This window comes from Eurypyga helias, unplaced genomic scaffold, assembly GCF_000690775.1.
Source record: "Eurypyga helias isolate BGI_N326 unplaced genomic scaffold, ASM69077v1 scaffold14883, whole genome shotgun sequence".
Lineage (NCBI taxonomy): Eukaryota > Metazoa > Chordata > Aves > Eurypygiformes > Eurypygidae > Eurypyga > Eurypyga helias.
The window spans coordinates 11,200-37,166 of NW_010243270.1; the positions used below are offsets into that span (position 1 = coordinate 11,200).

Sequence of the window (25,967 nt, forward strand, 5' to 3'; positions counted from 1 at the left end):
TTGGACTTTGAAGAAAACTAAAAGAAACCAGTACAATGAATAAGAGTCTCCTCAAAATCCTGCATGAAGCTTGTGGACTGAAATTACTCGTGGTGATTCTTACTTCAAAAATCATGTTGGCAGCACTTCCTGTCACTGTCTGGGTACAATAGTCTGCTGGCTCTGACTGCTTGGGACAGTGTGACCTTGCAGCCCTGCTCATGAAGATCTGGGGCCCTAAAGCTGTGAAATAGGAGGTTGTTCTGGTACTCTAACATCTGGAAGGATTTGTATAAAAAACATAGTGGATAGGTTCAAAGCTAATCATACAGTATTTCTGTTCCTTTTTCTCTTCTCCTGTTTCCTGCTGGATGTTCTGTCAGGTCAGCTCGAGTATTAGAAATTGGGTGCTGCAGTGTCAAATACTTCACGATGGCTTTCTCTAGCGTTCTCAGTATCTTGAAGTCACTTTGTGTACCTCGCCCTGCAAGGAAGGGAGAGGCGTGAAAACAGAGTCTCAAGTCTGCTTTGCCTTAACGACAGAGTAGTGGTTATGAATAGGCAGAGATCCCCCAAAAGATTAATCTGAATTGCTTCAGAAATGGAATTCACCACTATGAATGATTTTTCAAGTTCTTAAGTCTCTGTTGTACAAAGCAATATGAAGTTGGATCAATATGGTTTTTGGGGAGAAACCCAGCGCTAGTGTTTAAATTGCTGAGGTGATGCAAGATGCTTACATACTTGCCTGTGGCTTTCTTTTTTATGTATTAACTTATCCTATTGGTTGAATGGAGAAACAATTTATCTCAGAATTTCTCAGCATAAGATAAGGTAGATTTATGACATAGAAATCTCTCTTCCATCACACCTTCCCTGTTAAACCCGAAAGAACAACATCGTAGCCAGGTTACAGTGGCGTTATAACAACTTGGTTTCGGACAGTGTCATCATTGCTTTCCATTTAATTTTCACATCGCTGTACTTTTGAGATTGTGGAGTTACCTTATTCATGAGAATTTTACAGATACAAAGTCCTGTTTTAAAACTGCAGCAAAGCTGTTTTGACTGCTTCCCTGCACATCGACTTTATTTGGCTACAATACCTTCATTTCACCTTTTTGAACGTTTTTTTCTCCACTTGTAAAATTTCTTCTGTATCTGCTGCTTGTGACCCTTTTCGGAACAAAGTGTTTAAATTATCCTTATTTCACTCTTTTTGAAGCTGAAGTATAGAGTTACTCAGGTAATTCAGCCTGAATGCAGGAATCTCTCAAAGTACATTAACTTTCTGCACTACTTTGTGAGTATCTCTGCCTGTTCACTAAAAACACTTCGGTGTGGGAACAAAATAAGGTGTTTTAATTACTGAAAAATGTTCAGAGGCCAAGCCTACTTTTTATGTAGTTAAAACTTTCTGGTTTTCTTTTTTTTGGTTTGAGTGAATAGCAGTATGGGGGGATGGGGTTAAGCTTGATGTGGTGTGTCTTGGTTCCAAACTTGAACAAAAGTTTCTTCATCTTCTTACCACTTTTCACCTTCATCATATTGATGATTTTGGACATAACCTAATTACCTCCAGTCATTGCTTTGGAAAGGGCACATACTGGTAGCAGACAGCCTTATTTACTACTGCTGTCCTTCAGGATGTTCCTGGAAGAGGATGTTACCCTAAAGTACTGGATTTTTTTTTTTCCCAAAGATAGTTCTTTGTACAGATTGGGGTTATATCTGTTGTCTGACAGTAGGGAGTCTTGACTTCCTTTCTGACCACTGCTCTGCAGCATGATGGCAATACTGAAGTATCTCATGGCGTGGAATACTGCAGACATCACCTCTGCTTGAATATAGGCTGGGTTTGAATGTCAGGTATTAGGTAAACCAGTCGTTCCTGCAGGGTTAAATCTGTTGGTCTTGTATGATCAAGATTGCCTATGGAGTACTGAAAGGTACATGGGCTTTATTTTGTGTTAATTGACGTAAGTAGAAAACTGTAACTCTGTTTATTTCAGAAAGGAAAAATTCTCCAGTAGGCTCTAGTCAGAGGGGTGCTTGTCCAGAGGGGAATGGATGGTGCCGTGCTGAGAGGTGCATCCTGTGGGCTGTCACACATGCAGCACAAACCAGTAATGTTGTGAAATCCATATGGTATTGATAACTCCAGTGGCGTTGTTCAAACGTGCAATTAAAGTTTTCTGGAATACTTATGGAAGCTATAAAATGCAATGAAGATCCCAACTTAATCTCTTTGTAAATTCAGCCCGTGTAGAAGATGTACTAACTGCTGGTCTGTTCGTGTATTACTACTCCCTTTCTGCAGTTCATCCCTGAGAATTTCAAGATTTTCTTCCACGACAGGTGGAACTAATCTTGCATATTTTCTGCCAGATTTGTGTCCTACGTTTGCCCTGTGCTGCAACACTATTTCCTCTTCATGCTCCTTGCTACCCTTGTCTTTAGGTTTTCAGTTCCATTATGCGTTCCGTCTCCGGTGGACGAGAGGAAGCAGATCGTGAGATACCTGAGCTCCACACGGGCTGGTTGCTGAGCTGGTGGGTCAGACCAGCCACTGCTGAGCTCATGGTGAAGCCTTTTCTCAGCAGCAGTTCTAATTCTTATCTGCCTGTGGGTTTAGCCACGTGGGCCAGGTACGTCCCTTTCCACAAAACGTGCAGGATCTCGGAGGGAATGGAGAAATAAAGGAACAAATTCAATTTCTTGCGGGAATAAGACAAAGAACATACTAGCTTGTGATAAACAGGTGGCCTATCTGGAGAAACAAGAGTAGCCTTTTCTTCAACTCTCTGTTCCTGCTTTGTTTTCCAGTGTCCTTGCTCTTAGGCCTCTGGAACAATTTCTTCTGCTTTTCTAAAAGTGCTGCAAAGAATTTTTTTCTTTCCTTCCAGACAAGCTAGAAGAAGATCAGGTTTTACATTCTGTGACTATAACAGAGGACTGTTGTTCTCTGTTGAACTGTATTGCCGTAACAATGAGCTGATCCCTCCAAAATAATTGATCTATATCTCCTTTCTAAAGCTTCAGCAGACAAGCTTGGAATGTGAACAGTATAATTTTCATGTACAATATTACACTACTATTACTAGTTTGTTACTTCACTCTCAGGTCTTTGTGCTTTGAGAAAGTATTTACTGAGTACTTCTGCAGCCCAAAGGCTACTGGAGTTCAGGTGGATAGACCTTCCTGAAGCACAGCAACACAGGCTCTCTTAAGCTATGCCAATTACTGCTCTGTGGTTTTGGGGTGTGTGTGGGGGGTTTTCCCCTCTAAAAGAGGTTTCTTAATTTTATAAAACCTCAAAGCTTCCATTGGCACTATAGTGATTTAAATGAACCATCTAAAAATTTTGAACTAGTTTTCTTGTAATTGCTAGGCAGCAGCTGTTTGCACTTGGATGTGGGAGTGTCACTTAATGTAGCAGAGTACCGTTTTAACCTTGTGTTGTGTTTTTTCAGTTGAGAAGGGATGAGAATGCCAAGAAGTTACTGTCTGATTACTGTTCTTAATCAGGAAATAGTATTAATCTTTGCCAAAAAAGACCAATTTTAATCTTCTTTCATTCCCAGTGAATTTTTGCAGTCTACGTTGATGTTAGAGGTTAAGTGCTGGCGGTGTTAGCACCATCTCTCATTTTGTGGAAGCTCTTTTCCCAGAGCAAACACATTGTTTGCTTTGGTGAGGCTGTGTATTAAAAATCACTTTTTCTTCACGTGACGCCGTTTGTTCTGTTCTACTTCCAGAAGTATAAATTGTAGCGCGTAGCTGACAGACCTCTTACAAACAGCTTGCCATCAGAGCAGGGCGTTTTATCTTTGTATGACAGCAAGGTGTGGGCTGTTTCTCTGATGTAGCTGCTACTGATGCTGATAGTGCATGCACAGGTGAAGATATATCCCTCAATACTGGACCACTTGGAAAGGCAATTTTGTCCTGTCAAAAAAACCTTCTGTGGAACCCCAAAAGTGTAATTTGCTTTGGTTTACCATATTGTACTTAAAATGTCCCACAAATGTTATCAATGCTCTGAAAGAATTGAATATTGCTGCTGGATGGTGTGCTCCACTTGAAACCTGTGAATGTTTCACTTTGCAGTTACAGGTAGTTGTGTCCCTGATGGCAAGTGTAAGCTGGTGACTTGTCTGGAATGATTACCGTAAGGGTTTGTTCCTTCAATACCTTCTTTGAAGTGCCTTTGACCGATTTTTAGCATCAAAATTAAGTTGAGAACTGAATAAATAAAATAATTTATCTCCTATGCAGTGCATGCCTGTTGTCATTTGCCCCTGCGGCCTGCTGGTAGCGTGGCACAGCAGCACGGCTGAGCGCAATACGGGTCTTTTCTTGGGCGTGTACCACTTTTTTTTAAGGGTTTATCCTTTCAGTGACTCTTCTACTTCTGAAAAAAACAGAGCCAAAAACCTTCAGATTTTGTGCTCTCTAACCTAGCTTTCTGCTCCTCATGCACAATAATACTCAGCAGTGAACATGCCCCTTGGGCATGTGGGAAGCGTCTTTACGTGTGACGTGGCAGGCACAAGCGTGGCATGGTTGTGTTTCATCGCCTGAAGTACTGCAATAAACGCCGCTAGTACTATTAACCTGGATCAATTAACTATTTTGTTCCTTTTGACTGGAGCGCAGACACGCCTGCGAAGCGCAGGAAGTGCGTGGCAACCACTTCAACTCTGCTCAAAAGTTAAGCTGTTACAGAGGAAGGATAAAAGTTCCTCTCTGCAGCGTCAGGTATAGGCTAAGCTTTTATGTGATGCTACTGTAACTTTTGACTGTCAGGTTCCAGCTAGATTTGGCAAATAAGAGTGGTGCAGGTGGAACAAAAACCACAGCTACTACTCTGGAGAAAACTGGTGTGGGTTTGCTTTGTTTGCTTATTTTTGTATGTAACAGGTGCTGCGTGCTTGATTACCCGAAGTTGCAGACCGAGTGGAATGCCATGTAATAAAGGTAAGCTCTTACAACCTGCTCACTGACGGGCTCACGGGCATTTTCCTAGGGTTCTCTGTACTACTGTGAACTAAAAAGAAATTTAAGTGTCTTACACCCAGGTGCTGCTAAGTTTGGTCTAAGCTGTGGGGAAGATAAGCCTGTGTATTGCTGGTGCCAGCTCGGGCTGAAAAACGTTCAGCCGTCTGTTCTCCTTTTTGACAATGTTTCACCTTAATGAGGCCCTTCCAGAAATTTGGTCGCAAGGGACTTACTCTGACAACTCTTACGAGGAATAAGTGAGAATATCAGAGCCCTGCAGCGAATGTTTTTGTTGTTCGACATCTAAAGCAATTTAGCATAGACATGGGAAAACAGCTGGATCGTGGGATCGCACTTCTGGGCGTTAGAGTGGTACAAAGTGAAGTATTTGGGGAAGTGGCTATTTAATTCAGGAACGTAGCCTGACCGCTCCATTTTCTTCAGCCTTCCCATATGTTCCTGTGACACTGCCTGAAATGCCAGTGAAAATGAGCCGTAGAGATGCTCTCAAGGCAGGTTAGTCAACAGGAGGCAGGCTAGTAGCAGGGAGGCTACTTCCAAGAATGCTTTGTTAGCATTGTTTGTGTTCAGATGTGATGTGGATTTGAGCTGTGACCCACGTGTTTTCATCTTAACACTTCTTTCCAGGCTCCCTCAGCTGCCTTGTGTGCTACAGTCCTCGTTTGTGGTGAAACTATGAGCCAGGAAGATCCATCCTCCCCCCAGACGCCTTTCTGTAAGCTGTGTTTTATTCAGGGCAGGTCGAAGCCTCGGGTGCTGGAGCCTGCGGTGGTACGGACCGCAGCTTCGTAACCCGTATCCAGTTCTGCTCGGCGCTTCTCTGACCTGTTAGACAGCTCTTGTGACCAGAAGGTGTGAACTCTTTTGGATATTCAAGGTGTTACCTTCTTTGGAGCTGCGATTTGTCTTTTAAACACGTTCCAATCTTCCCTCTGTTTTTTTTTTTTGCCGTCTCCTTTCCCTGTCACTAGTTTCACCCTCTGCTCTGCTAAGTGCTTTTTGAGGAGTACGTGGTACCCGGCAGATTGCCATCATTTTCACGCTCCCAGGGGGCTGTGGCTCATTTCAGGTCCGTAGGTGAAACGCTACGCTGCCCTCGGTAAAGTTGTACTGACTTAACGTGTTTTAAAACCGGCCTCAACGAGTCACCATCAGAACAAGAGTTGGAACCGTGTTTTATCGTTTGGTGCCTAAAATCCTTCTCAGTTTGGTGGGACAGAAAGGTGGTCTGGCTCCAAACTGTGGGACCCAGCTGTACATACTAAATGCGTATGGAAAATCTTTTCCTGAGAGAAGCAGGAATTCTTTGTAGAACATTCTTAGAAGAAACACGAGTTTTCCAATTGTCCGTTAAATGTTGCTTCAGTCACTCAATTTTTCGCTTTTGCACAAGGAGTTGCTAACAGTTTTTTGTGAAGCGGAGTGGCAACAGTTCCGCATTAAGTAGATCTGAACAGAGATGGGAATTTCTCCAGGGTGTGTGTTAAAGGAAAAGTTGATGTGGGCAGTTTGCTGTTTTCATTTGAACTGTGGGTACTGTTCTGCAGTTGTACAAAACCAAACTACGGCGTGTTTGAACCCCTCACTTTGGCATCTTGAAGTCAAAAAGGCTGGTTTGCTTCTTTTGAATTTCTAACTCCTTGCCCTCTCCTGATTGCTTTGCCCTCCTAGGATAAAATCCGAACCCATTGCAAGGAAAGGAGGTCGGGCAGCAACTTCAGTCACCTGAGGAAGCTGATCCCATGGTTTCTGCTGCTGCTTCCAGGTTCTGTCCTGAGCTTTCAGTGTTGCCCAGCAGCTCTGGATCCAGCGTGCTTTCAGGTAGTCAGGGTCTGGACTTTTCTTCCTCTGTCTACAAACTGATCAAAATAACTTAGAAATTAATGCACGTTACTACCCTGCATCTTTAAAACCTTGGACTATGCTCCCCCTCCATTATCCCACATGAATTCTTTACTAGGAATTGCCCAAATGTGCTGTTAACTCTTGTCTTCTGCTCCCTGCCTCTGGAGATGGAGAGCATAACATTTAAGACAAATGTTAATTTAGGGCTAAATCCTGTGTACTTGGTAGAAATAAAAACAATTAAAATAAAAACTAATACTCAAATAATCAAAACAATCACTTTTTTTAATGATTTTTGTCTCTAAGCAGAACTGGAGGTTTGATTTGGGAGTATGACAACATTGTGAAATGTCTGTTCTCTGGCTGTTCTAGTGCAGGTGGCTAGTTTACGGGCTGTAAGCTGGAGCCCGTATTCTTCCTAGATGTGTACCCCAGGTGAGCGCCCTGCAGGGACTAAGCATGGGTCGCATGGAAACCCCACCTGAGGGTCTGAAATTCTCCCGGCACGCGAGTGCTTCGCCAGCAGCAGTGGCTTCAGCATTTTCCTTTGAAAATGGCCATTTCACATATTCTGCTGTGGATTCTGGTGAAACTGTAGCCGCATTATGATTGATGTCTCGAGGATGGGTAGGGTAATCACGTCTAACACCAATTTTCAAACACTGTTTAGAAAAGCAAACTCTCCTGTTGAGAAGCTGGCAGTGCTTCAGCGTGCACAACGAACCCTTGTCCCTGTTTGTCCCTCTTACGCTGGGTTTTAGCAGAGAATAGGCGGTGTCTGTTTACCCAGATTAGAACATCATTTGTAAGGCTAACTAACAGCATCCTGCTTTTAAAGTATTTCCCTGTCAGCTAGCTTGGGCTTTATGAGCCATATCTTTGTCAGCTTCCAGAGCTGCATTTTGTGTGTCTTGTCCAGACTCATTCAAGTACATGTTATTCAAAAGGCATTGGATGTCTTCGTTTTGGGTAAGTTTCATGATCTCTCAATGCAGAAGTGAACATTCAGGTCTGTGTTCGGTAAGAGAACAGTCACAGCAATCCCAGCAGAAGTCTCCTGCATCAGCTGTATCTCCATGCTTTAAAACCATCATTACAGAAGTAGCATTTAGGTCTTACTAATCGTGTACAACTACTAATATTTTCTCCAGAAGAATGAGTTACATTCACAGAGCTTTTATTATTTTATATAATCCTATTGTAATTGCAGAAAAATCCCACTGTAAATGCAGTTATGCCAGGCCACGCTTTGGCCAGCACTTCCTATGCGAGGAGCTTTCAGCCAGACCGACTGGAAACCAACCCCTTCAGGAATTGCGGGGCTATCTGGTTTGGTCTGGCCTTTGCCATACTCGTCACTTCCAGCCTTGCTGAATGGGGGTTTTTTGGGTGTCAGAGGTGTGGATTTCATGTATGTTTTTGTGGTTAATGTATACTGGGGTTTATGGGCGTAAAAGTTCCCTTCTCCCTCTGTTCCACTACAATAGTTGTGCCTGCTGCTTGCTGAACGTGCCCATTGCGTTTCCTTGGTAAGCAGAGCAGGTGGTGAACCCTGGTATTGGCACAGTTCCTTTGCTACAAAAGCTTCTAATCTGATAGCTGGCAGGTAGCTGGTATTAAATATGCCATAAAAATTATTACAGGCATTGTGAGAACAGGATCCAAAATGGTTTTTTCCCATGTGGGAAGTGATAAAGTGTCTTTGCAGGGGCTATGCTGCCAGCAGCACCTAGCTTAAGCCCAGTGCTTACTTGTATTTGCTTTTCAGGAATTACAACATAAAGAACAGGAAACAAATACAAGGCAGGAAGCACCTTCCCTTGATGTTCAGTTCAGCATTGTGCTGATGGCGTTGCACTGCTGTTACACAAATACATCTGTTCCGTGTTAGTGGAGGAAGCAAGCCGGTTAAAGAAAGCACAGTTAAAGAAACACGGGCAGTATCCAAAAACTTTACACCACAACCTGTTGGAGGAACTGTTCAAAGAAACGCTTGCTGCCTTACGCTAACCAGCTGGCAAGCAGAGGAGAGCTGGAGACCGAGGTGTGCTACTCCTGTGTTGTGTGAAAGGTCAGCATGCGCCTGAGAGCGATCCTGATGCGATGGAACGAGTTTTATATCACACATTACTTCTAGATCGGATGTTCGTGCTGCCCTCTCCCATCGCTGCTCTGCTGCTGCTCTTTCCAAAGCTGGAAGGAGCTTCTGTTACAGAACAGGATGTACAGGGAACAATAAGTAAAAATACTTCTCTGTGCAAATTATACCAAGTAAAATCAGAAATGAAACGATGTTCCCAGAATGAAGCCGCCTTCTCAGAGCAGTAGCGTGAGAAGGCTGTACAGAGAACAGGGGTATTGGGGCAGTGCTGGTTGGAGCTGCCTGTAGGGGTAGGGAGGTAGTTCAGCTTGTACCCCAGCTAGTATCCAGGAGGGGTCACGCTGGGCACATCCAGGCACCATCCAAAAGCAGAGGCTGAAGTCTTTATTCCTGTCTCAGACCTCCTCCGCCTCCCTGCACAGCAGCTCATGAGCTCTGGAGCCCTTAACCTGGGATCACCAGGTGACTAATCTGGCAGAGAGTAGAGGCTGCTACTGTGCAACAGCTTCATTTCCAGCGTGACACATTCTCCACTGGGACTTGGACTGGAGAAGTAGCCTGGGGCCAGGGACTCATTCGCTGCTGTTATACCGAGCCCTGACTTCCCTACGTGCTTGGGCTTCCAGAAAGCGCTCCTAGGCTTGACATGTATTGCTTAGCTGTACATTTGCTAAATTCAGCAGTACTGCAGTGGTAATAGATGAAGTGGGGTGCTGCAAGGGAGTTCACGACGTGATTATGGGGTATGTTGCTCTTTGGCTTTCATGCTAGGGTGTAAGGGCCCTTTTGAGGCTGTGTTCCTGCTTCCATGTAAATACCTGGTAGGCCTTGTCCCTGCAAAGCGCAGTACCTGGCTTGCTGAACATCCCATTTACACAATGTCCTGTTGAGGCATCAGTCCTAAGACAACCGAGGCCAAGGAGCATGAGGTAGCTACAGTGCCAAGTAGAACAGGTAATTTTGTGAGATTAATTAAGACATGATCCAAAAGTCCTCAACCAGCCGAGCTGAGTTTTGGAAGTTATTACTTCAATATGGTTTGTAAAAACCTGTTGATGTCTTGCTGTTTGTTTTATAGAGGCATTTTGTTGTTTTCCTGCTGGTGGCACTGTAGGATAAAGCTGGGACCCTGTACTGCAGCTGCATCGTTTAAGATGCTGGGATTTCTTTTTGCTGACGTGGCAAGTTCTGTAATGCTTGACTTGGGGACCAGTACAACGTCCTTACTACACGTTAACGTAAATTACTGACGTGGACTTTAACTTACTGAAGGGAACTCTTGTTGGGTGATTTTTCTTCTAAACTGGTTGAAAATTTCCTTTTTGAATTGTAAACAAATCTAACACATCACCGAGCATGTCAAAAAAGCCTGTCACGTGACTACTGCATTTTCAAGGATCTTGCTCGAAGAGTGGTTTTGACTCTCACAAGTTCACATACCTTCTCTAGAGTATCCATGGTTACTGTGACTTTTGGTTGACCATATTGTATGGCTCATGCAGAACAAAAATGGAAGATTTGATGATGCGATATTCCCTTTGGGAGGAGCAGAGTCCTGCCTCAGCACCGCCCCTGTCAGTCTGCTTTCTCCTTCTCATGGTGACGTGTGTTTTGGCAGCCTGTGCTGCATGTAACTTATGATCTGCGGAGTTATGCAGCCTGACAGACTCCTAGTCTAGTTCTCTGAGGGTGACTGCAATGAAAATATTAATTTTTAAAGCCATATTTTATATGTGAATCTCATTATGCTTGAATTAATTGGAAAATACAGCCCTTCTGGTCAGCAGAAATAGATTCTCCCTATTAAATGACAATGTAGTTAAAACAGATAGCTGCGATCCTTTGAGGAAACATGCTGCACTAGGGAGTTGCCCTGAACGAAACAAGAAATAGATTAAATTGCCAATTATGTCATGATGGTAATTCGGAAAAATCACTGGCTGTTTGCTTTCCATGGAAAAATCGCTAATGACTCGCAGCCTCCGGCCCTGCCCAGCTCTCCACACCCACGCCTGTGTGCTCAGCGAGCCAGGGCTGCACCAGCCACCAACCAGACCACAGACCCCCCCGAAATCCTTCTCCAAAGCCATGCTTTCCATGCAGCCACCTTCCCCAGCCCGGCTGTTGAAGGGGAGGTACCCAGGCATGGCCTGGGGCCTGGTTGGAATTGTTGCTCATTATTTACCACTCTGGCAGGATTTTAAGTCTCCCGAAAGCTTTAATCTGCTGCCTGCTGAGAGAGGAGCAGCAGCCCAAACGCTTCCAGCAGCACCTGAGATTAACAGCTAATCTCAGGTGTTTGCAGCAACTTTAAGGTTGATCCAAATCTGTTTTGGGGAGGTTTACTCACATGTTGAGCCTTCTGGTTGCCAGATTTATTCTTGTCAATACACTTAACTATTTTTATTGTGAAAAGAACTGTAGATTTCTTTGTGTCCCAGGTTTAACCATGCCGGATGTTGGAGAAATCCCCTTTGCCATGCCAATAAAACGTGAAGATCTCTCTTCTCCCTCCCTGTCGCATGTGGGGAGATTACAGCTGCTGAAAGCAGAGATTTGTGAGACAGGGAGAGCTGTGCCAAATTTTACTTTCAGTTTTGGTGTTTGTTTTTTTTTTCTGCGAAAGGAAACTAGTTATTGATTTCAACAGCTTGACTTTTGTTCTACCCCACTGAGTCCGCTCCTTTTCAGGACATATAGCACAAGGTTCCATGTCAAACAGAAGTTAATTGTGTCCTTAGTTTTTTTTAAGTGATCATCATATTGGTTATGAGTATAATAATAGCAGGATTTTTTTGGGGCCTGCTGTCAGTTTTTTGTCTTTTCTAATTTGAAACTCACTGACAGTACCAATTTTTTTTTGGGGGGGGGGGGGGGGGTGGGGAAGAAGAGAAATTAAAACCTTTTAAACTCTGCTTTAAGCACAGCTGTCCACAGAATTAAGTTTGCATCCTGTCTGCTGTAAACAAGTTCATTTTGCATGGCACAATGTTATCATTTGGTTACATGGAGGGGAAGAATTGTGCAAGCAATTGTTTAAACATATCCAGAATTGTCCATGCTGCCTGTGTGGGTACCAATTTGTTTGCTTGCAAAGAAAGAACAGTGCATGACTCTCTCAGGTATTTAATTCCATTTTAATCACATGCTCATCATTTTCAGTTTTAATGATACTTTCGTATAGGATTATGGCTAAAAATAGAGAGGATATAAGTAAACATTTATATACATCTTTCAGTGCTTTTCCCTTTTTTAATTTAATAGCATATATTAGAGTGAAATAACTTTATTTAACACAGAGGCCCTGAGAAACTGAAGTGTATTGTCTACCCTAAAGAACACGAAGAATCCTGTTTTTAATTCAGAATTACATTAAAGTCTTACCTTTAAAACTGAACAGATTATATTGATATTAATCCAATTGTGCGTTAATGGGGGAGGGTTAACCTCTAATTACTTATAGCTGTGGTATTTATATTCCAAAGAGGTACTCTAATTAATGGAAATCTTAATTTATGTCTCTAAATGCTGTATTACGCGTGCTAATTTCAGGAACCACTTACTCTTGTTTAAAACTAGAGCATATTGTATTCATCCAAGAGAATAAGAGACCTCTGTCATTAAACGCTAAATGTAAACACTTTTGACACCTTAATCCTAAAACCAGAATTTCATCACTGCCTCATGTAGTAGTAACAAGTTAATATGAATTGGGAGGGAAAAGGATTGTTCCTCTGTGTGTGTATGTGTGGTTTTAAGTTATTGCTATGGTGTTGCAGATAACATACGTTGTACAGGAATCTAGTTAATGTGAATGCCATGGTGGGGAAAGCAGTAGAGCGTGGTAGTAATATATTCATGTTAACACATAATTTTGGATTCTTCTCAGTCATTTCTTCCTCAATACACATGAACTTTCAGCTTTAGAAGCTCCAAACAGCAGTCATTCCTAGAAGAAATAAGGAATTGATTAATTTCCTTAAGTATTTAAAAAAACAGCATGCTGCACTTCAATATCGCTTTCCTGCATGGAAAGATGCAATAAAGTATCTAATGCAATTTACTGGCGATGAGCTATATGGCTTCTGTCCAGGAAGTTATGCACTACTGCTAAGCAAGCTCTCTGAAGTCCGCACCTCACTGAACATGTGGACCTAAGGCAGTTAATACTGTCTGCTTGGACTTCCAAAACATAAGGTCCCTCCCTCCCCAAAGGAAAGGTACGCCGGTTTGAGAGGGACAGCCTTCTAGTTTGTAAATGGTGAAAAGAAGAAAACAAAGAAAAGGCAATAAATATTCAGTGGAGAGAAGTCACTGGAGGATGTATGCTATAGTCTGTCCTACTCAATGTAGTCATAAGTGACCTGGAGAAGGGAGTAAAAAGCGAGGTGACAAAGTTTGTGGCAATACTGTTACTCTGAAAAAGAAAAGAAAAGTAAAGAAAAGGGGCGACTGCAAGAAATCGCAGGACACTGACCGCGTAGGCTGCAAGTGGCACAGGAAAATGGAGTTTTAATAAATATGAAACAATACACAGGGAAAAAATGATTCTAAATTCACATATAATATGATGAGTTCTCAGTTTACTATAGGTGAGGTCTTGGGATTATGATCTCTGGAAAAAAAATCACCTCCAACCTCAATAATGGTCAAAATACCAAATACAAAGTTAGAAACTGTAAGGTAAGGAGTAGAGGACAAAGTAGAAAACCTCACTGGGTGACTATAAATCCATAACCACCAAGTGCACTTCTGGTCCCACCATCTCAAAAAAGTTCAGAGAAATTATCAAAGGTATAAAAGATGATACAATAGGTATGTAAAGAATGGGACACACTTAAGTAGACTGAATTTCCTTTTTGCCTAGAAAAGAGGTGATTGAAAGAGGATCCGATGGAGACAACTTACTTATTCACCAATCAACGCAGGTTTTTTGACATTCTTGTTCTGTTTCAAATCTATTGTTGGTACCATTACAACCTCCATACCAGAACTGGCCACAAGAATTGCTATTCTTGTCATAATACCATTTCACCACGTAGTTCCGACAATCTCCTGGTTTGAAAGGCTCCAAACACCTTGGATCTGAAGGTACAGCAGTAAAAGTTAGCTTGGAATCTGGAGATAAGTTAGATTATTCTAGAAGTGCCTCCTTCAGTAAGAAAAGCACCCCGTTTTTTTTCTTGTAGTGCCTGTGAGCATATATGCTGTTCTCAGATTTGTAGACAAATTTCATTTCTATTAAGGAACAGGTCTAAAATACAGGATCAGTTTGAAACAAGAATACCTCAATCCTGATGTAAAAACCCAACTTATATTTAAATACCTAAGCACACAATTGGGATACAAGGGTTGTCATTTAGGTTTGAAACTCTGACTTTCACTGTGCATGGTGTCTGCAGCCAGAGCATCCAGGAAAAAAAAACCAAACAAAAAAACAAACCCCAAACCAACATAAAATCCAGTAACAATATGGGGGCAGAGACTGGGGTTTGCTGGTTGATTGGTTTTAGTGCAGACTTGCTATCTGAGGACAGTACTTATTACTTACCTTTCTGAGTTGTTGCCGCTGGTGGTCGCAGCACAGTTGGGTGGTGATCTTGAGCAGCAGTTACACTGAACAATGGAGTGGTAACTGCATTCTGAGGTCTCATTTCAGGTATCTCATGAAGCGGGGGAAATTTTGATTCCCTCTGAGAAGAGATGGTCGCAGTGTGACCTTGACCAGATGACAGGAGCTCCGTATATCCGTTCTGTGGTGGACTAAGCTGCAAAAGGAGTCAAAATCTTATAACTTAAAATTCTGTCTTATAACTTAATAAAAAGAAAAAAAAAGTTGAGAAAAGTTTGAGAGAGTATGCAGGAAACTGCTGGTGCTTTTCACACGTTATTAATGACAGGTGGCTTTGGGTGTCCTTCTTGTGATTACTCTGCAGGTGACCATAATTGTAACAAATGCATTTTCTGATGCTGAGAGCTGCATGAGAAGGCGAGGTAATGCCTTTCCATTTAGTTACTAAGCTGAATTAATTCCATTGAAGCAAAAACTTGGGCACCACTTAGTCTGTAATGTAAACAAAAACAAAAAAAAAGGCAAGAACTCTGTGGTAAATCAGTGCTTCTGTTCTACAATCATGAGGGATGATCCAGTTGCTAATTATTAGAATTTTAGAGTTTACCTCGGTAAAAGTGTTAATAAGCCAACACAGCTCTTCAAATTAAGATGACTGCATAAAAATTTCCCACTCTAGTGTTTTAGTATATTCAAGATTATTTCCAAGGGTCTTAGGATAGTGTAGTGTACAGTATAGTACAAATGGTGGCTTTAATCCGCACATGGATAACCTGTTGAGAATACGAAGACATTTTACACTGTTCTGCATCTTCCCATTTACAGTTCACTTCTGACAGTCTGTCAGTTTAAGAAAAGTTTTCAAAGTCATTGGGACCCTGAAACTCAAAATCTAGCTGACACGTAAATGTGCCGACAGATCCTCCAATCCTTTGCATTATTGCATTTCTTTGCAGGTCTAAAATGGCTGAGTTTGTTTCTGATAGTAATTCAGTAATTTTGAAGATTTAACTATAGCATAGCCAGCCAGGTCCAAGTGTGTGAGTATCTAATCCCTTAGAATTTAGAATCCCTGAGTATTTGTGATACTTATCACAAGCTTTGTAAATGTCAGCATCTATAAATCCAGGTTTACATTAATTTTTGTTAATAATACAGAATGTCAGAATTGACCCTTGGTGTCATACAAACCTGGCTGGAGGTACTACAAGCCCCAAACCTACATCAGTCACATCTACTGAGGGATCGCTCATTCACAGAAATTAAACTGAATTTTTAAAGTGAGTTTCAATTACTAATGATATTTACGTACACAATAATCCCAAGGATTAACATTGGCTAATCCACTGACTCCTCCACAGTAAGGCAGTAATATTTCATTAGCTCCAATCTGCATTAAATTCACTTGATGTTTAAATTCCGGTATCGTGGTCCGCTATATCCATTCCATGCAGTTATGGACATTTATACATCAAATATTTCAGTAGTTTATTCAAAGGTTACAGGGGCAAGCAACACTCAGTTTTTATTATCAGCTATGGTAATAAAATGATAATTGTCACTGTGAAGGTGACAAATACCCTACTCTGGTACTAAGACAGTGGCTGAAAATACCGAAGACCTAATAGGAGAACTGCGGTGATAAATAGCTGCAGAACACATTTATCTATTGCAATAAAACTCCACCTGTCCTGTCCTGTCTATCTGTGCAGCAGCACCGTGCTGGAGAGCAGAACCCCGATGCAGGGCAGGAGGAATTTAAAGCTGGAGAACGAAGAGAAACATGAGTGAGGAGTCCTGGAAGTACAACCCAACTTGAAAAGCAGAACAATACTGAAGGCTTAATAACACCTGGAGAGCGGGTGACCACAAGAAGCATTGTACTTGCACAAACAAATGCCATATGAACTACCTATCTGCCTGAACAGACACACAGCTGTAAGATTTCCAACTGACTTTTAAGAGGAATCAGAATTACAAAGAATGTGAGGACTGTTGAAATTTACTGCAACTAAGAAACAGTATTACCCTCTTTCTTCTGTAATCTTCATTTTGTTCAAATATTTTGGTCGAGCCAAATGACACATTATTTGCATATGAAAAGACTAGTGAATGGTGAAATAAAGAGCATTTCAATTCAAATAAAGACACTTGATAACTGTTACTGCTTTACTTACTGGGTAAGCTTCTGTAGGGAGCACATAAATCTTCGAAGGAGTCATTTCAGGTAACTGGCTATTAGTAACTTCACTAGCCGTATCAGATTTTAGACTTGGAGATAGAGATAAAACATTTTCTTTTCTGGTGTAAACTTCAGACACGTTGTCACAGATTTTTGTTATCAATTTATTTTCAAGAGCTGAAAAGATTAACAAAATGATGAAATGTATTAAGAGTATTATAAGTGTATTTAAAAAAGTCACAATGATTCACCACAAGTTTTTAACATAGTATTAACCCTAGATCTTTACTGATAGTGACTTGTGATCTTCTAAAGTTATGTCAAAACGGAAATGAGAAGTAATAAAATAACACACTCTTTGAGTTATTTGATTTTAAGGCCCTTTTGTTCTTTTAAGAAGAAACAGATAAAAATACCAAGTCCCTTTTTAAAGCAGAAGTCATAGCTCAACAGTGAAGAATAAAAAACAGAGGGAAGAAAAGAAAGTGTTTGTGTGTAAGAAGGAAGAATTAAAACTTGGTGACACATTCTACTTATTTGCACAAAAAATTCAGTGACAGGGAATAATTTTCTGTTGAATGCTGGAGCCTGAGTCAGAGCCCTAAATTTAACCCTGGCTGGGACCAGAACTTTAACAGTGAGAACAGAGTCCAAGCTAATGCATTAAATCCAGACTTAACTCCATCCACAGGCTCAACATAGGAAAATGAGTTCATGCTCAGGACAAATGTACTTTATAGGGCCAGTCCACAGTTAGTATAGAACAATGTACTTTTTTTCATGGGTCATTATAGGTTTCCCTCTGGATTTTTTTCCTGATTCCAGGTGTGGCCACAGATTTTTCAAGCCACGGTTTGAAATACACAATGTACTATCAGACCTGATCCCTTTCTATGGTGCTCCACCACTTTTCTCCTGGAGTCAGGATAAAAGCATAGGTTTCCCTATGGCTTTCAGAAAAAAACCTGAAAGCGTGCTTGTAAGATGTAATGAAGGGACTCCAAGACTGCCAAGAGCCATATGAAAGAGAGACAGAGATGTTGTGTCAAGGTGGAAAGAAATCTGCAGCTCTCTGGGATGAGATGGTGGCCAAGCACAAAAGGAGTGCAAGGGAAGGCTGATGCATGCTCTCTCAAAAGAGGAGTGCCCCAAAGAAGACCTCAGCTCGAAAACTGCTGTTCATGGTGTTTTATTGTTTCTGCAAGAGGTAAAAAATTGGCAAAGGTTTCATTTGGCCAAAGAAGAAGAGAAACAGAAGAGCTGCACCCAAAAGGGAAACATAAGCTGCCATTCAGCAGGCTGCCTTGCCTTCCTCCAGGACAGGCCAAACTCTCTAATACGCTTATTTCAAGTTTCCTCTTACTAAAATAGTTTGTTTTACCTGAAAGCGTCATGAAGTCATCTATCTGGTAGACATGTTCTTCATCAGGGTCTGTTGCAATGAGTTGCATTTCTTTCAGAAAATCATCATAATGAGGATCAGTCCTTTGAACAATCCCAATGACAAATATCTCAATATTTGTAGCATGGGCCTCCCTCACTACAGTGTCCAGTTGTATTTTATCACGAACGTCTGCTTGTCCATCTGTTATTACAACAGCCACTTTCCTTACTGCCGAGCGTACTGACTGAAACAACTGAATGGCATCGTGGATAGCAGAAGCTGTGTACGTGCCTTCTCCTAAGTAGGGCATTTTATCAACAGCTGATTTCAGGAATTCTTTTGTTGTGTACTGCTTCAGAGAAGACACCAGCTCCACTTTATGGCTGAAGTTGATAATGCCAATACGGGTTGTAGCGTGATTGGCCAACACCTTGTCAATGACTGTTTTCATAAAAGTTTTTATAATAATGAAGTTGTCTGGTCCAACACTTTCGGAACTGTCAATGACAAATACAAGTTCCAGTGGTGTTACTCTGCATTTGATTCCACAACCTAGAAAAATAACCATTTCAGATATTTTGTGAAAAACCACCTTCATATAACCCAATAGAACATACATCAGATTTATAGTCGGTTAAAGATCAATTAATGAATTAATTTATAGTTACTGATACTGCTAAATAGAAATAGGGCTGGACAAAATTATTTCCAGTAGAGCTCTAACAACATAGTGAGCATTATTTTCACATAAATGATATCCTTACGCACAGCAACATGCAAAGGACAAATCCACCCAGTCAATATAAATTCAGTATGTTTTATTAGAACTACTTGTTTCCATACTGGAATGCTTACCACATATTTCATTGATAAGTCTGATAACTTCTTCTCTCTGAAAAAGAGCATTAATTAATTTGCTGTGTTTTCTAGTTTTAAGAATGCTGAAATCTATTTAGTTACAAAGGTGCAGGCAATGCAGTGCCCCATAAACAAACCTGTGTAACAACACATAACATTTAAATAGTTTCCCAAAATAAACTCCTATCTTTTAAATTAATTCATACTTACCGAAAGACCAGGTTCACCTTTTCTTCCCCAAATTCCCTGAAAACATACACGTAGAGTGAGATAATTAACAAAAGACAAATGTATCTATATTCTATTGTGTAAAATTATGTAATATGAAAACGTATTTTACCTTTGGTCCTGGAGGTCCTGGGTCTCCAATCTCTCCTTTGGCACCCTTGCTCCCTGGATCACCTTTATCTCCATAGTCTCCCTAGTTTAAAACAACCGTATTAAACACATTTAGTAACTCCAGTTTTGTTGATCATCAGAGCTGGAGTTACATGGTTCAAGGAGCTTTTAAGATTAATGTTATGATTTTTTTTTGTGTATGTGTGGCCGATTTATCTTGTATGTATTATGAACAGAACACCTGAAAGCAGGATCTCAAATAGCAAGATGAGCACTAGAAACATCTTTAAGAAATTTCTATGAAAAATTGCCTTAATTCAGGTGTGAGGGGTAAAGACATCTTTACACAAATGTTGAGAATATATAAATTTTTTACTCTTCTTTGAATTTCTTGAGCTTTAAAGCAATGCTTATACTGGACCTATGTTAATTCAGACCTATGGAGAGACCTAACTGCCTCAGACCAGCCTATTACCTCCATTGGAAAATACATAGTTTTGCATTTAGAAGAAATTCTGCACTTTTTTCCTCAAGTGACTAGACTTTTTGGTTCACAAAAAGAGAAAAGATTCAATATTATGGTATTTCAAGTGGTCATTTTCAGATAATGCAGGTATGGAATATACTATCAAGAGATTCAGGTTCTAATTTAGACTTTTCTTCAAGAATGAGATTGTGCAGGACAGTTCTTTACTTCTCTCTGGAAGTTACTGATCAGTTTAATCTCACTTGAAACTTTAAACCTTAGAAATATATCTAGATTACTGTCTATTTTAGTACTATACCTTGATATTACCCAGCCAATGGAATCACACAGATACCTCCTGTGTTTCAGCGTTCACCATGGTAATTGCTATCAATTTTAACGAACCCTTTTGACTCTCTTTGTCTGAATCTGATTGTATTCTAACTGCTACATACCTGAAAATTGTACATAGCTCCTCCACAGCATCAAGAAAACCAGTCTCCACTAGTTTAGAAGACAGTTTCTATTCTATTTCCACAAAATCATAATATCCAGCAGAGGATATTACTTTCCATTACCTGTCCATGAATTGAATCTAACAATAAAGTTAATGTCAGCGTAAGGGAGACCAAATATGACCTACTGACTGCGGTGGTGCTGCCACTCTCTTACACATAAATATACTAAAACCTCATCGCTTTGGTATTTGGCACTTAAATGAAATACCTACTGAACTAAACCATTTCTTTTCATGTGTGACAAGTCTGCTATATTTATAGAAAACAGAAAAATTGTGAGTATTTGGAGAGACTTACACGGGGTCATGAAGATTAATCAAAATAAAAGATGAAGCACAATGAAAATATTGCAATTATTATTATAGTATGTAGCATTTGGCATCTGACAGAAATTAGACTTAGGAAGCAGAAATTTGAAACTGTGTGAACGAGCCTGATATTCACTGTTGCATAAACACTCCAAACTGTGGTAGCGTGAATAATACAGAAGTCTGAGAAAGTGCTATATGATGTAAACCGGTGTAAACTGTAGTACCATGAACATCATGAGTGCAGGCAACAAATGGCTGGGACTCTGAATGGGTACTGCCTGCCTCAGGTGACTGCAGAGGGGACTGAGCAGTTACTGGGGTAGATTCTTAAAGTTAGGGAGCCTGATCATCTCTACTCTCCCACGAAGACTGCCGTAAGTTTTTTTCCTCAGGCTTTCCAGACAGAGCCTTCACAAGAAATTCAGTATTTCAGCTATGTTGTAATTATTGGAGAGGGGCTGCCCAGCTGGCCCAGGCATATGCCCTGAATTAAAGGTGGCATACTGCATCATGCATTTACATCAACCCTCATTCCTCCTGGGCACAATGATCTCATTTGTGTACGCACACAGTTGGTTTGCACATCCATGTTGGCCATGAGCCTTGGTTTCCTTCAGCCAGGCTGCTCCCATCTAACACACATCTGAAAATCACTAATAAATGGCCAAGGTATTTAAATTCTCTTTGCACAAAAATTGTTGGATGGGAATAAAATTCTCATCAACCAGGAAGTTGTTCAATAAGGGAGGATTCAAGGTTGGGCTTCATTTGTCGTAAAAAAAATGAGTCAAATAAAACAAAGCCCTTAAAAGATACTAGTCAAAAAGCAATTCTTTTTTTTTTTTTTTTTTTTTTTTTGTTAAAGCCTGGCATATAAAAGGACATTTTGTAATACCTGAAAAATATCTAAGATAACTGAATACATAATGTGACTAATATTATTCTCCTGCTAACAGGTATGACCTCATTCTAGATCCTACTTCAGAGTCTGGTCCTTAATGACAATTAGGATTTTCACAGACTCCAAAGCTGACAATAAGTAGCAGACACTTACCTTGCTAGCTATACAAGGCAATGTCTTTGCCTTCTATTTATCTTCCAAGTCCTGTAACACCAAATAACCAATATTGGAAGAAAAAAATTACCTTTTTTTTCCTTACTGCAAGCCTAGGATTTACCTTTGGTCCAGGAAAACCCATTCCTACTGATCCCTTTGGTCCAGGAAAGCCTTGATTTCCTTTTTCTCCCTGAACAGAATATGGAAAGTAAGTTTAAACTGAAAATTAAAGTGAAAATGTTGCTGTATCTATTCACTTTATACCATTCTGCATCATAGAGAAAGCCACATATTTTTATTAGGCAATGAAGCACGTAATTTTCAAGACAGAAGTGGTCTGAATTTGGTGAAATAAGCAATTGGGTATGATTCAGAACACACATGAAGCATTTATAAAGTATATAATGAAGAATTAATTCCTGATTAATTAAATGAAATATTGTCATATCACTGAAACAGATGAAAGACAAAAGTAACCTCACGGAGGCTCAGAGAGTTATTCATCCAGTCTATAAGCAGTTAAACTAGATACAACACAAATGTTCTCTAGGAATACACACCCAGAATCTCTTCAAGGTTGACTTAGCTTTTCTAATCTTAAGTAAATAAAGGGACATCTGTGCTTTTCACAATGTAGAGAGCAGAACATCTTTCTGCTGATTCTTCAAAAGACAGTATCAGTCCAGCTACAAAGTTCAAATTCGTTTATAATGGTTGTTAGACAGGCTCTGCTGTATGCTGTTCTCAAATACGTACAGCAAGTCCTTCACAGCATCTGGTTTCCAGAAACTTTCCTGCTTTCTTTAACAGGGTAACACAATTTTTTTTTCAGAACAACTGCTGTGTACATTTTAAATCCAGCTAGAAGTGATTATGTTCCCTGGTACATAAATGCTTCACCATAGTTCATGTTACATACGTAATTCGCTGAACAGCAATGCCCAGTGCAGATAGCAAAACCAGCTCGAGAGAATGTAAATGAGATCAGGACCTGTCATCACCTGTACCAAACAGAGCCTATGAGATGCAGGTAGAAAGTTAGTTGGTTGTATTTTTTGGTCAAGAGCTCTAAGACTGTCTCACCAAAGCACCTTAGTTACCAATACTTGCATAGCTGCTCACAAATGGGCCTAAAGGGGTTCCATTGCTCATAATGGGCAAAGAAATACAAAAATGTTTCCAAATTTATCAAGACTCCATCCTTCACCAAAGGCACACTAGTGCAGAAGGACTGACCATTCCTGAAAAGGACAGGGGCTTATGGATTTCTACAGGTGGAGAAAGAGCTGCACAGCCAAGTCAACCTCTTCCTTGTACTGAAGGCTCCTGACTCCCATGATGTGGGAGTTCACCAGGACTTAGACAATAAGGTCCTAGAAGAGTCAGTATACTAGGAGTCATGGTCCATGAATGGTTTCCCCTATTCAAATTCTGGATTTAACTGAGATGCTGCCGAGATGGCATCTGCTTGCACATGGGTGTGTTCACCAGGATTTAGACAATAAGATCCAGGTCCTAGAAGAGTCAGTATACTAGGAGTCATGGTCCATGAATGGTTTCCCCTATTCAAATTCTGGATTTAACTGAGATGCTGCCGAGATGGCATCTGCTTGCACATGGGTGTGTTGTGGTCTTGCCCGGTGCTGCCAAAGGCACCCACTACACTCCACTGTTCACATCTCCACTGGAGCACTGCCTTTACAAGCTCCTGCGGGAGCCTATTGGTCCACTAGCCCCAGGTCGGGGAGCTGAACCTCTCTGCTCATCATTGGAACTACCTACCACTGACCTGCTAACCATCAGCCTCTTGCCTCTGTAAGCAGAACTTCTCCCCTCCCCTCTCCCCCGTTTCTTAGAGCAGCAAAAATTCAAACACTGTTATGTAAACTCTGGAGACTGGAAAAGAAACTGTGATGCACCAAATTACACAGCTGATTTACTAGGAAAAAAAAAAAAGGAATTTCCTGCAAATAGGAAATATTCCTAAGGTAATGGCATGCACAAGGCTGTTTATTTCCTGAGTAGGGTCATCACACAACTTACTGATTAACACCTCTGCAGAGCACATACATATGAACAGGACTTAGGATATGTTGTGTATGCCAGTGGTCCTTCACTAATAATACACATCAGATCCAACAAAACTATAGATTTATTGCTGCCATTTGACATTGTTAGGATGGTGTTCAGGCAATGAAAGCTGAATGAGACCTACTGCACCAAAAAACTTCATACCTGTACAGCGGACAGTTCTCACAGGCTTACCTGTGAGTTTTATCCTTTAAAATGTCAACTGCAGAACCAAATACTTGTGCAATCAGTCATCGGTATAAGAAGGATTTATCATAGATATCATAACTGAATATTTAGTAAAACCCAAGAAGTATGCTATATTAATTTAAAAATATTTATTGCTTTGCCAGTTCAATCCACATACATAATTAAATTCAAGCTTGACTATCAGTCTTATCATAAAACCCAAAGTGGTATGCATGTAAAAATGCAGACCCTTGGATCCTTGACCTTAATGTCCTGCTAGATCACTGATCAATAAGCAGATTTTTATTTTAAAATGTCATTCTTGGAACTGAGTGCAGATCTGAGAATGTCTAGACTGTGGTTTTGAAAGGAAACCAATCATAAAATAAGAAGACCTGTGAATGTAGCTATCAACATAAAGTTACTCGAAAACCATCTCATTTTTGACATTCCGTTCTTACCATATGCAGACTAAGCTCTATGCATATATAAAAAAAATACTTGGAGTGATACTGATCGTTCAAATCCAGGAGTATAGTAGCTTTAAGCTGATGAAGAGTGGTCAAAAAGAATGAAGCTTGGCATGGCTGTGAAGAGACAGAAGGACAGAAGAGACAGAAGCTCAACAAGCATCAGCGTGTGGAGAAACAGGTACTAAAAGAGTAAGACAGTTGTCAAAGTTGTTCAGAAAGAAGTTGTTCCTAAGAATTATATAAAAATAATAGTAAGTTTTAAAAAGTAGTTGTTAAGGGTAGAAAATTCAAGTGATGAGACTTTACCTACACAACTTTTGGAACGCTATAGAAACAACACCAGCTGAGTTTGATCCACCACATCATCACAGCTTTGGTTAAACCCAAAGACAAAGACCTTCCATAGCCAGAGCACAGGTGCTTTCCTACATCCCACATCCTAATTCTACATCCTTGCATTACAAACACGTCTTTGCCTGACAGTGTGTGTCAGTGGACTGTTCTTCAACTGGAAATCTTCCATGATGAAACTGAGCTCTCTACACTTCTAAAATATTCTTTAGATATGGCATTATAGCAGTGCCAACGTAACATCTACAACTGTGTGTATCAGACAGATAGATGTATATGTACACACTAAGCATATTTTGACTAAACTTTATCCTTCTTCAGGAACAGAAAAAAACATTACATAAACTGTATTTTTTTTTCATGTATCACCAGATGCATTTGGTTGCTGAAACATTTCTGTACAGAATGGCAATCACACTTTTATAACTAACCTTACATACCCACAGAATTAACAAAGATATATTCCAAGTATTAGATTCTGGAAACATATCAGAAATGTCTATTAAAGCCAGGCAGGAAATAGTTTTCCTACACTGTTAAGCCATAAAGAGATGACAGATTTTTTTCCATTTTCCACAAGAACAGAGCAACAAGCCTTCAAAAATTTAGCAAACAAAAGAAGCTGAAGAGAAAAGGAAATCAGAATTTCCCTGTGCCCTGCCATTAGAATACCAATAGCTCTGTGGTTACTGATAACAGCTAATATAGTAGAAAGCTGCAAATAGATGAAAACCAAAGGTCACACAGTTAGATGACTCAAACCGTGCAGAGATCTCCATCTGAAAGTCCCGAGATAGATAAATAAGCATCTTTTAAAGACAAATATACAATAAGGAGAAAAGGAAAAACATGGTAAAGTATGTTTTTATGCTGTAAAACACCTCACAGCGAAAAAAAGGAAGGATTCTCTGTAGTATAGAAAGGGAAATGACTGAACATTAATACAAAAATAGAATGCATTGAAGCTGGAATTGGAGCAAGTACTGAACAAAAATTCAGAAGGAATTCGTGCTTTCCTGGTAAAGCTTGTATGAAATAATTCCACCCCTAACCAAAGAAAGGTTCTGCTATGAAATGTTTCACCAACATGGTACATTTTAAAGATTTTTTTTGTTGTTGTTTCAGCATGTCACTTTTCCACTGAAAACCTACCTTGTCAGTAAAGCCTCGGTGCCTTTAGTGTCTCCAGCCAACTGCAGTATAGAGAGGCATCTTTCCTAATCCAACAAAAATAGTGCTTCTCCTTCTGC

At 40.5% G+C, this 25,967-nt stretch overlaps 1 protein-coding gene across 1 annotated transcript in view; it reads right to left on the minus strand.

Moving 5' to 3' along the window:
* Window positions 1–13,859: 13,859 nt before the first annotated feature.
* COL28A1 (collagen, type XXVIII, alpha 1) overlaps window positions 13,860–25,967 on the minus strand; it is a 61,001-nt gene continuing 48,893 nt past the window's right edge. The window contains exons 28-35 of the mRNA XM_010149354.1: window positions 21,756–21,824; window positions 19,284–19,364; window positions 19,154–19,189; window positions 18,941–18,977; window positions 18,083–18,637; window positions 16,697–16,878; window positions 14,499–14,715; window positions 13,860–14,032 (exon numbers count right to left, since the gene is read on the minus strand). Coding sequence (XP_010147656.1) covers window positions 13,860–14,032; window positions 14,499–14,715; window positions 16,697–16,878; window positions 18,083–18,637; window positions 18,941–18,977; window positions 19,154–19,189; window positions 19,284–19,364; window positions 21,756–21,824 — 1,350 coding nt within the window. The remainder of the gene's footprint in view (window positions 14,033–14,498; window positions 14,716–16,696; window positions 16,879–18,082; window positions 18,638–18,940; window positions 18,978–19,153; window positions 19,190–19,283; window positions 19,365–21,755; window positions 21,825–25,967) is intronic.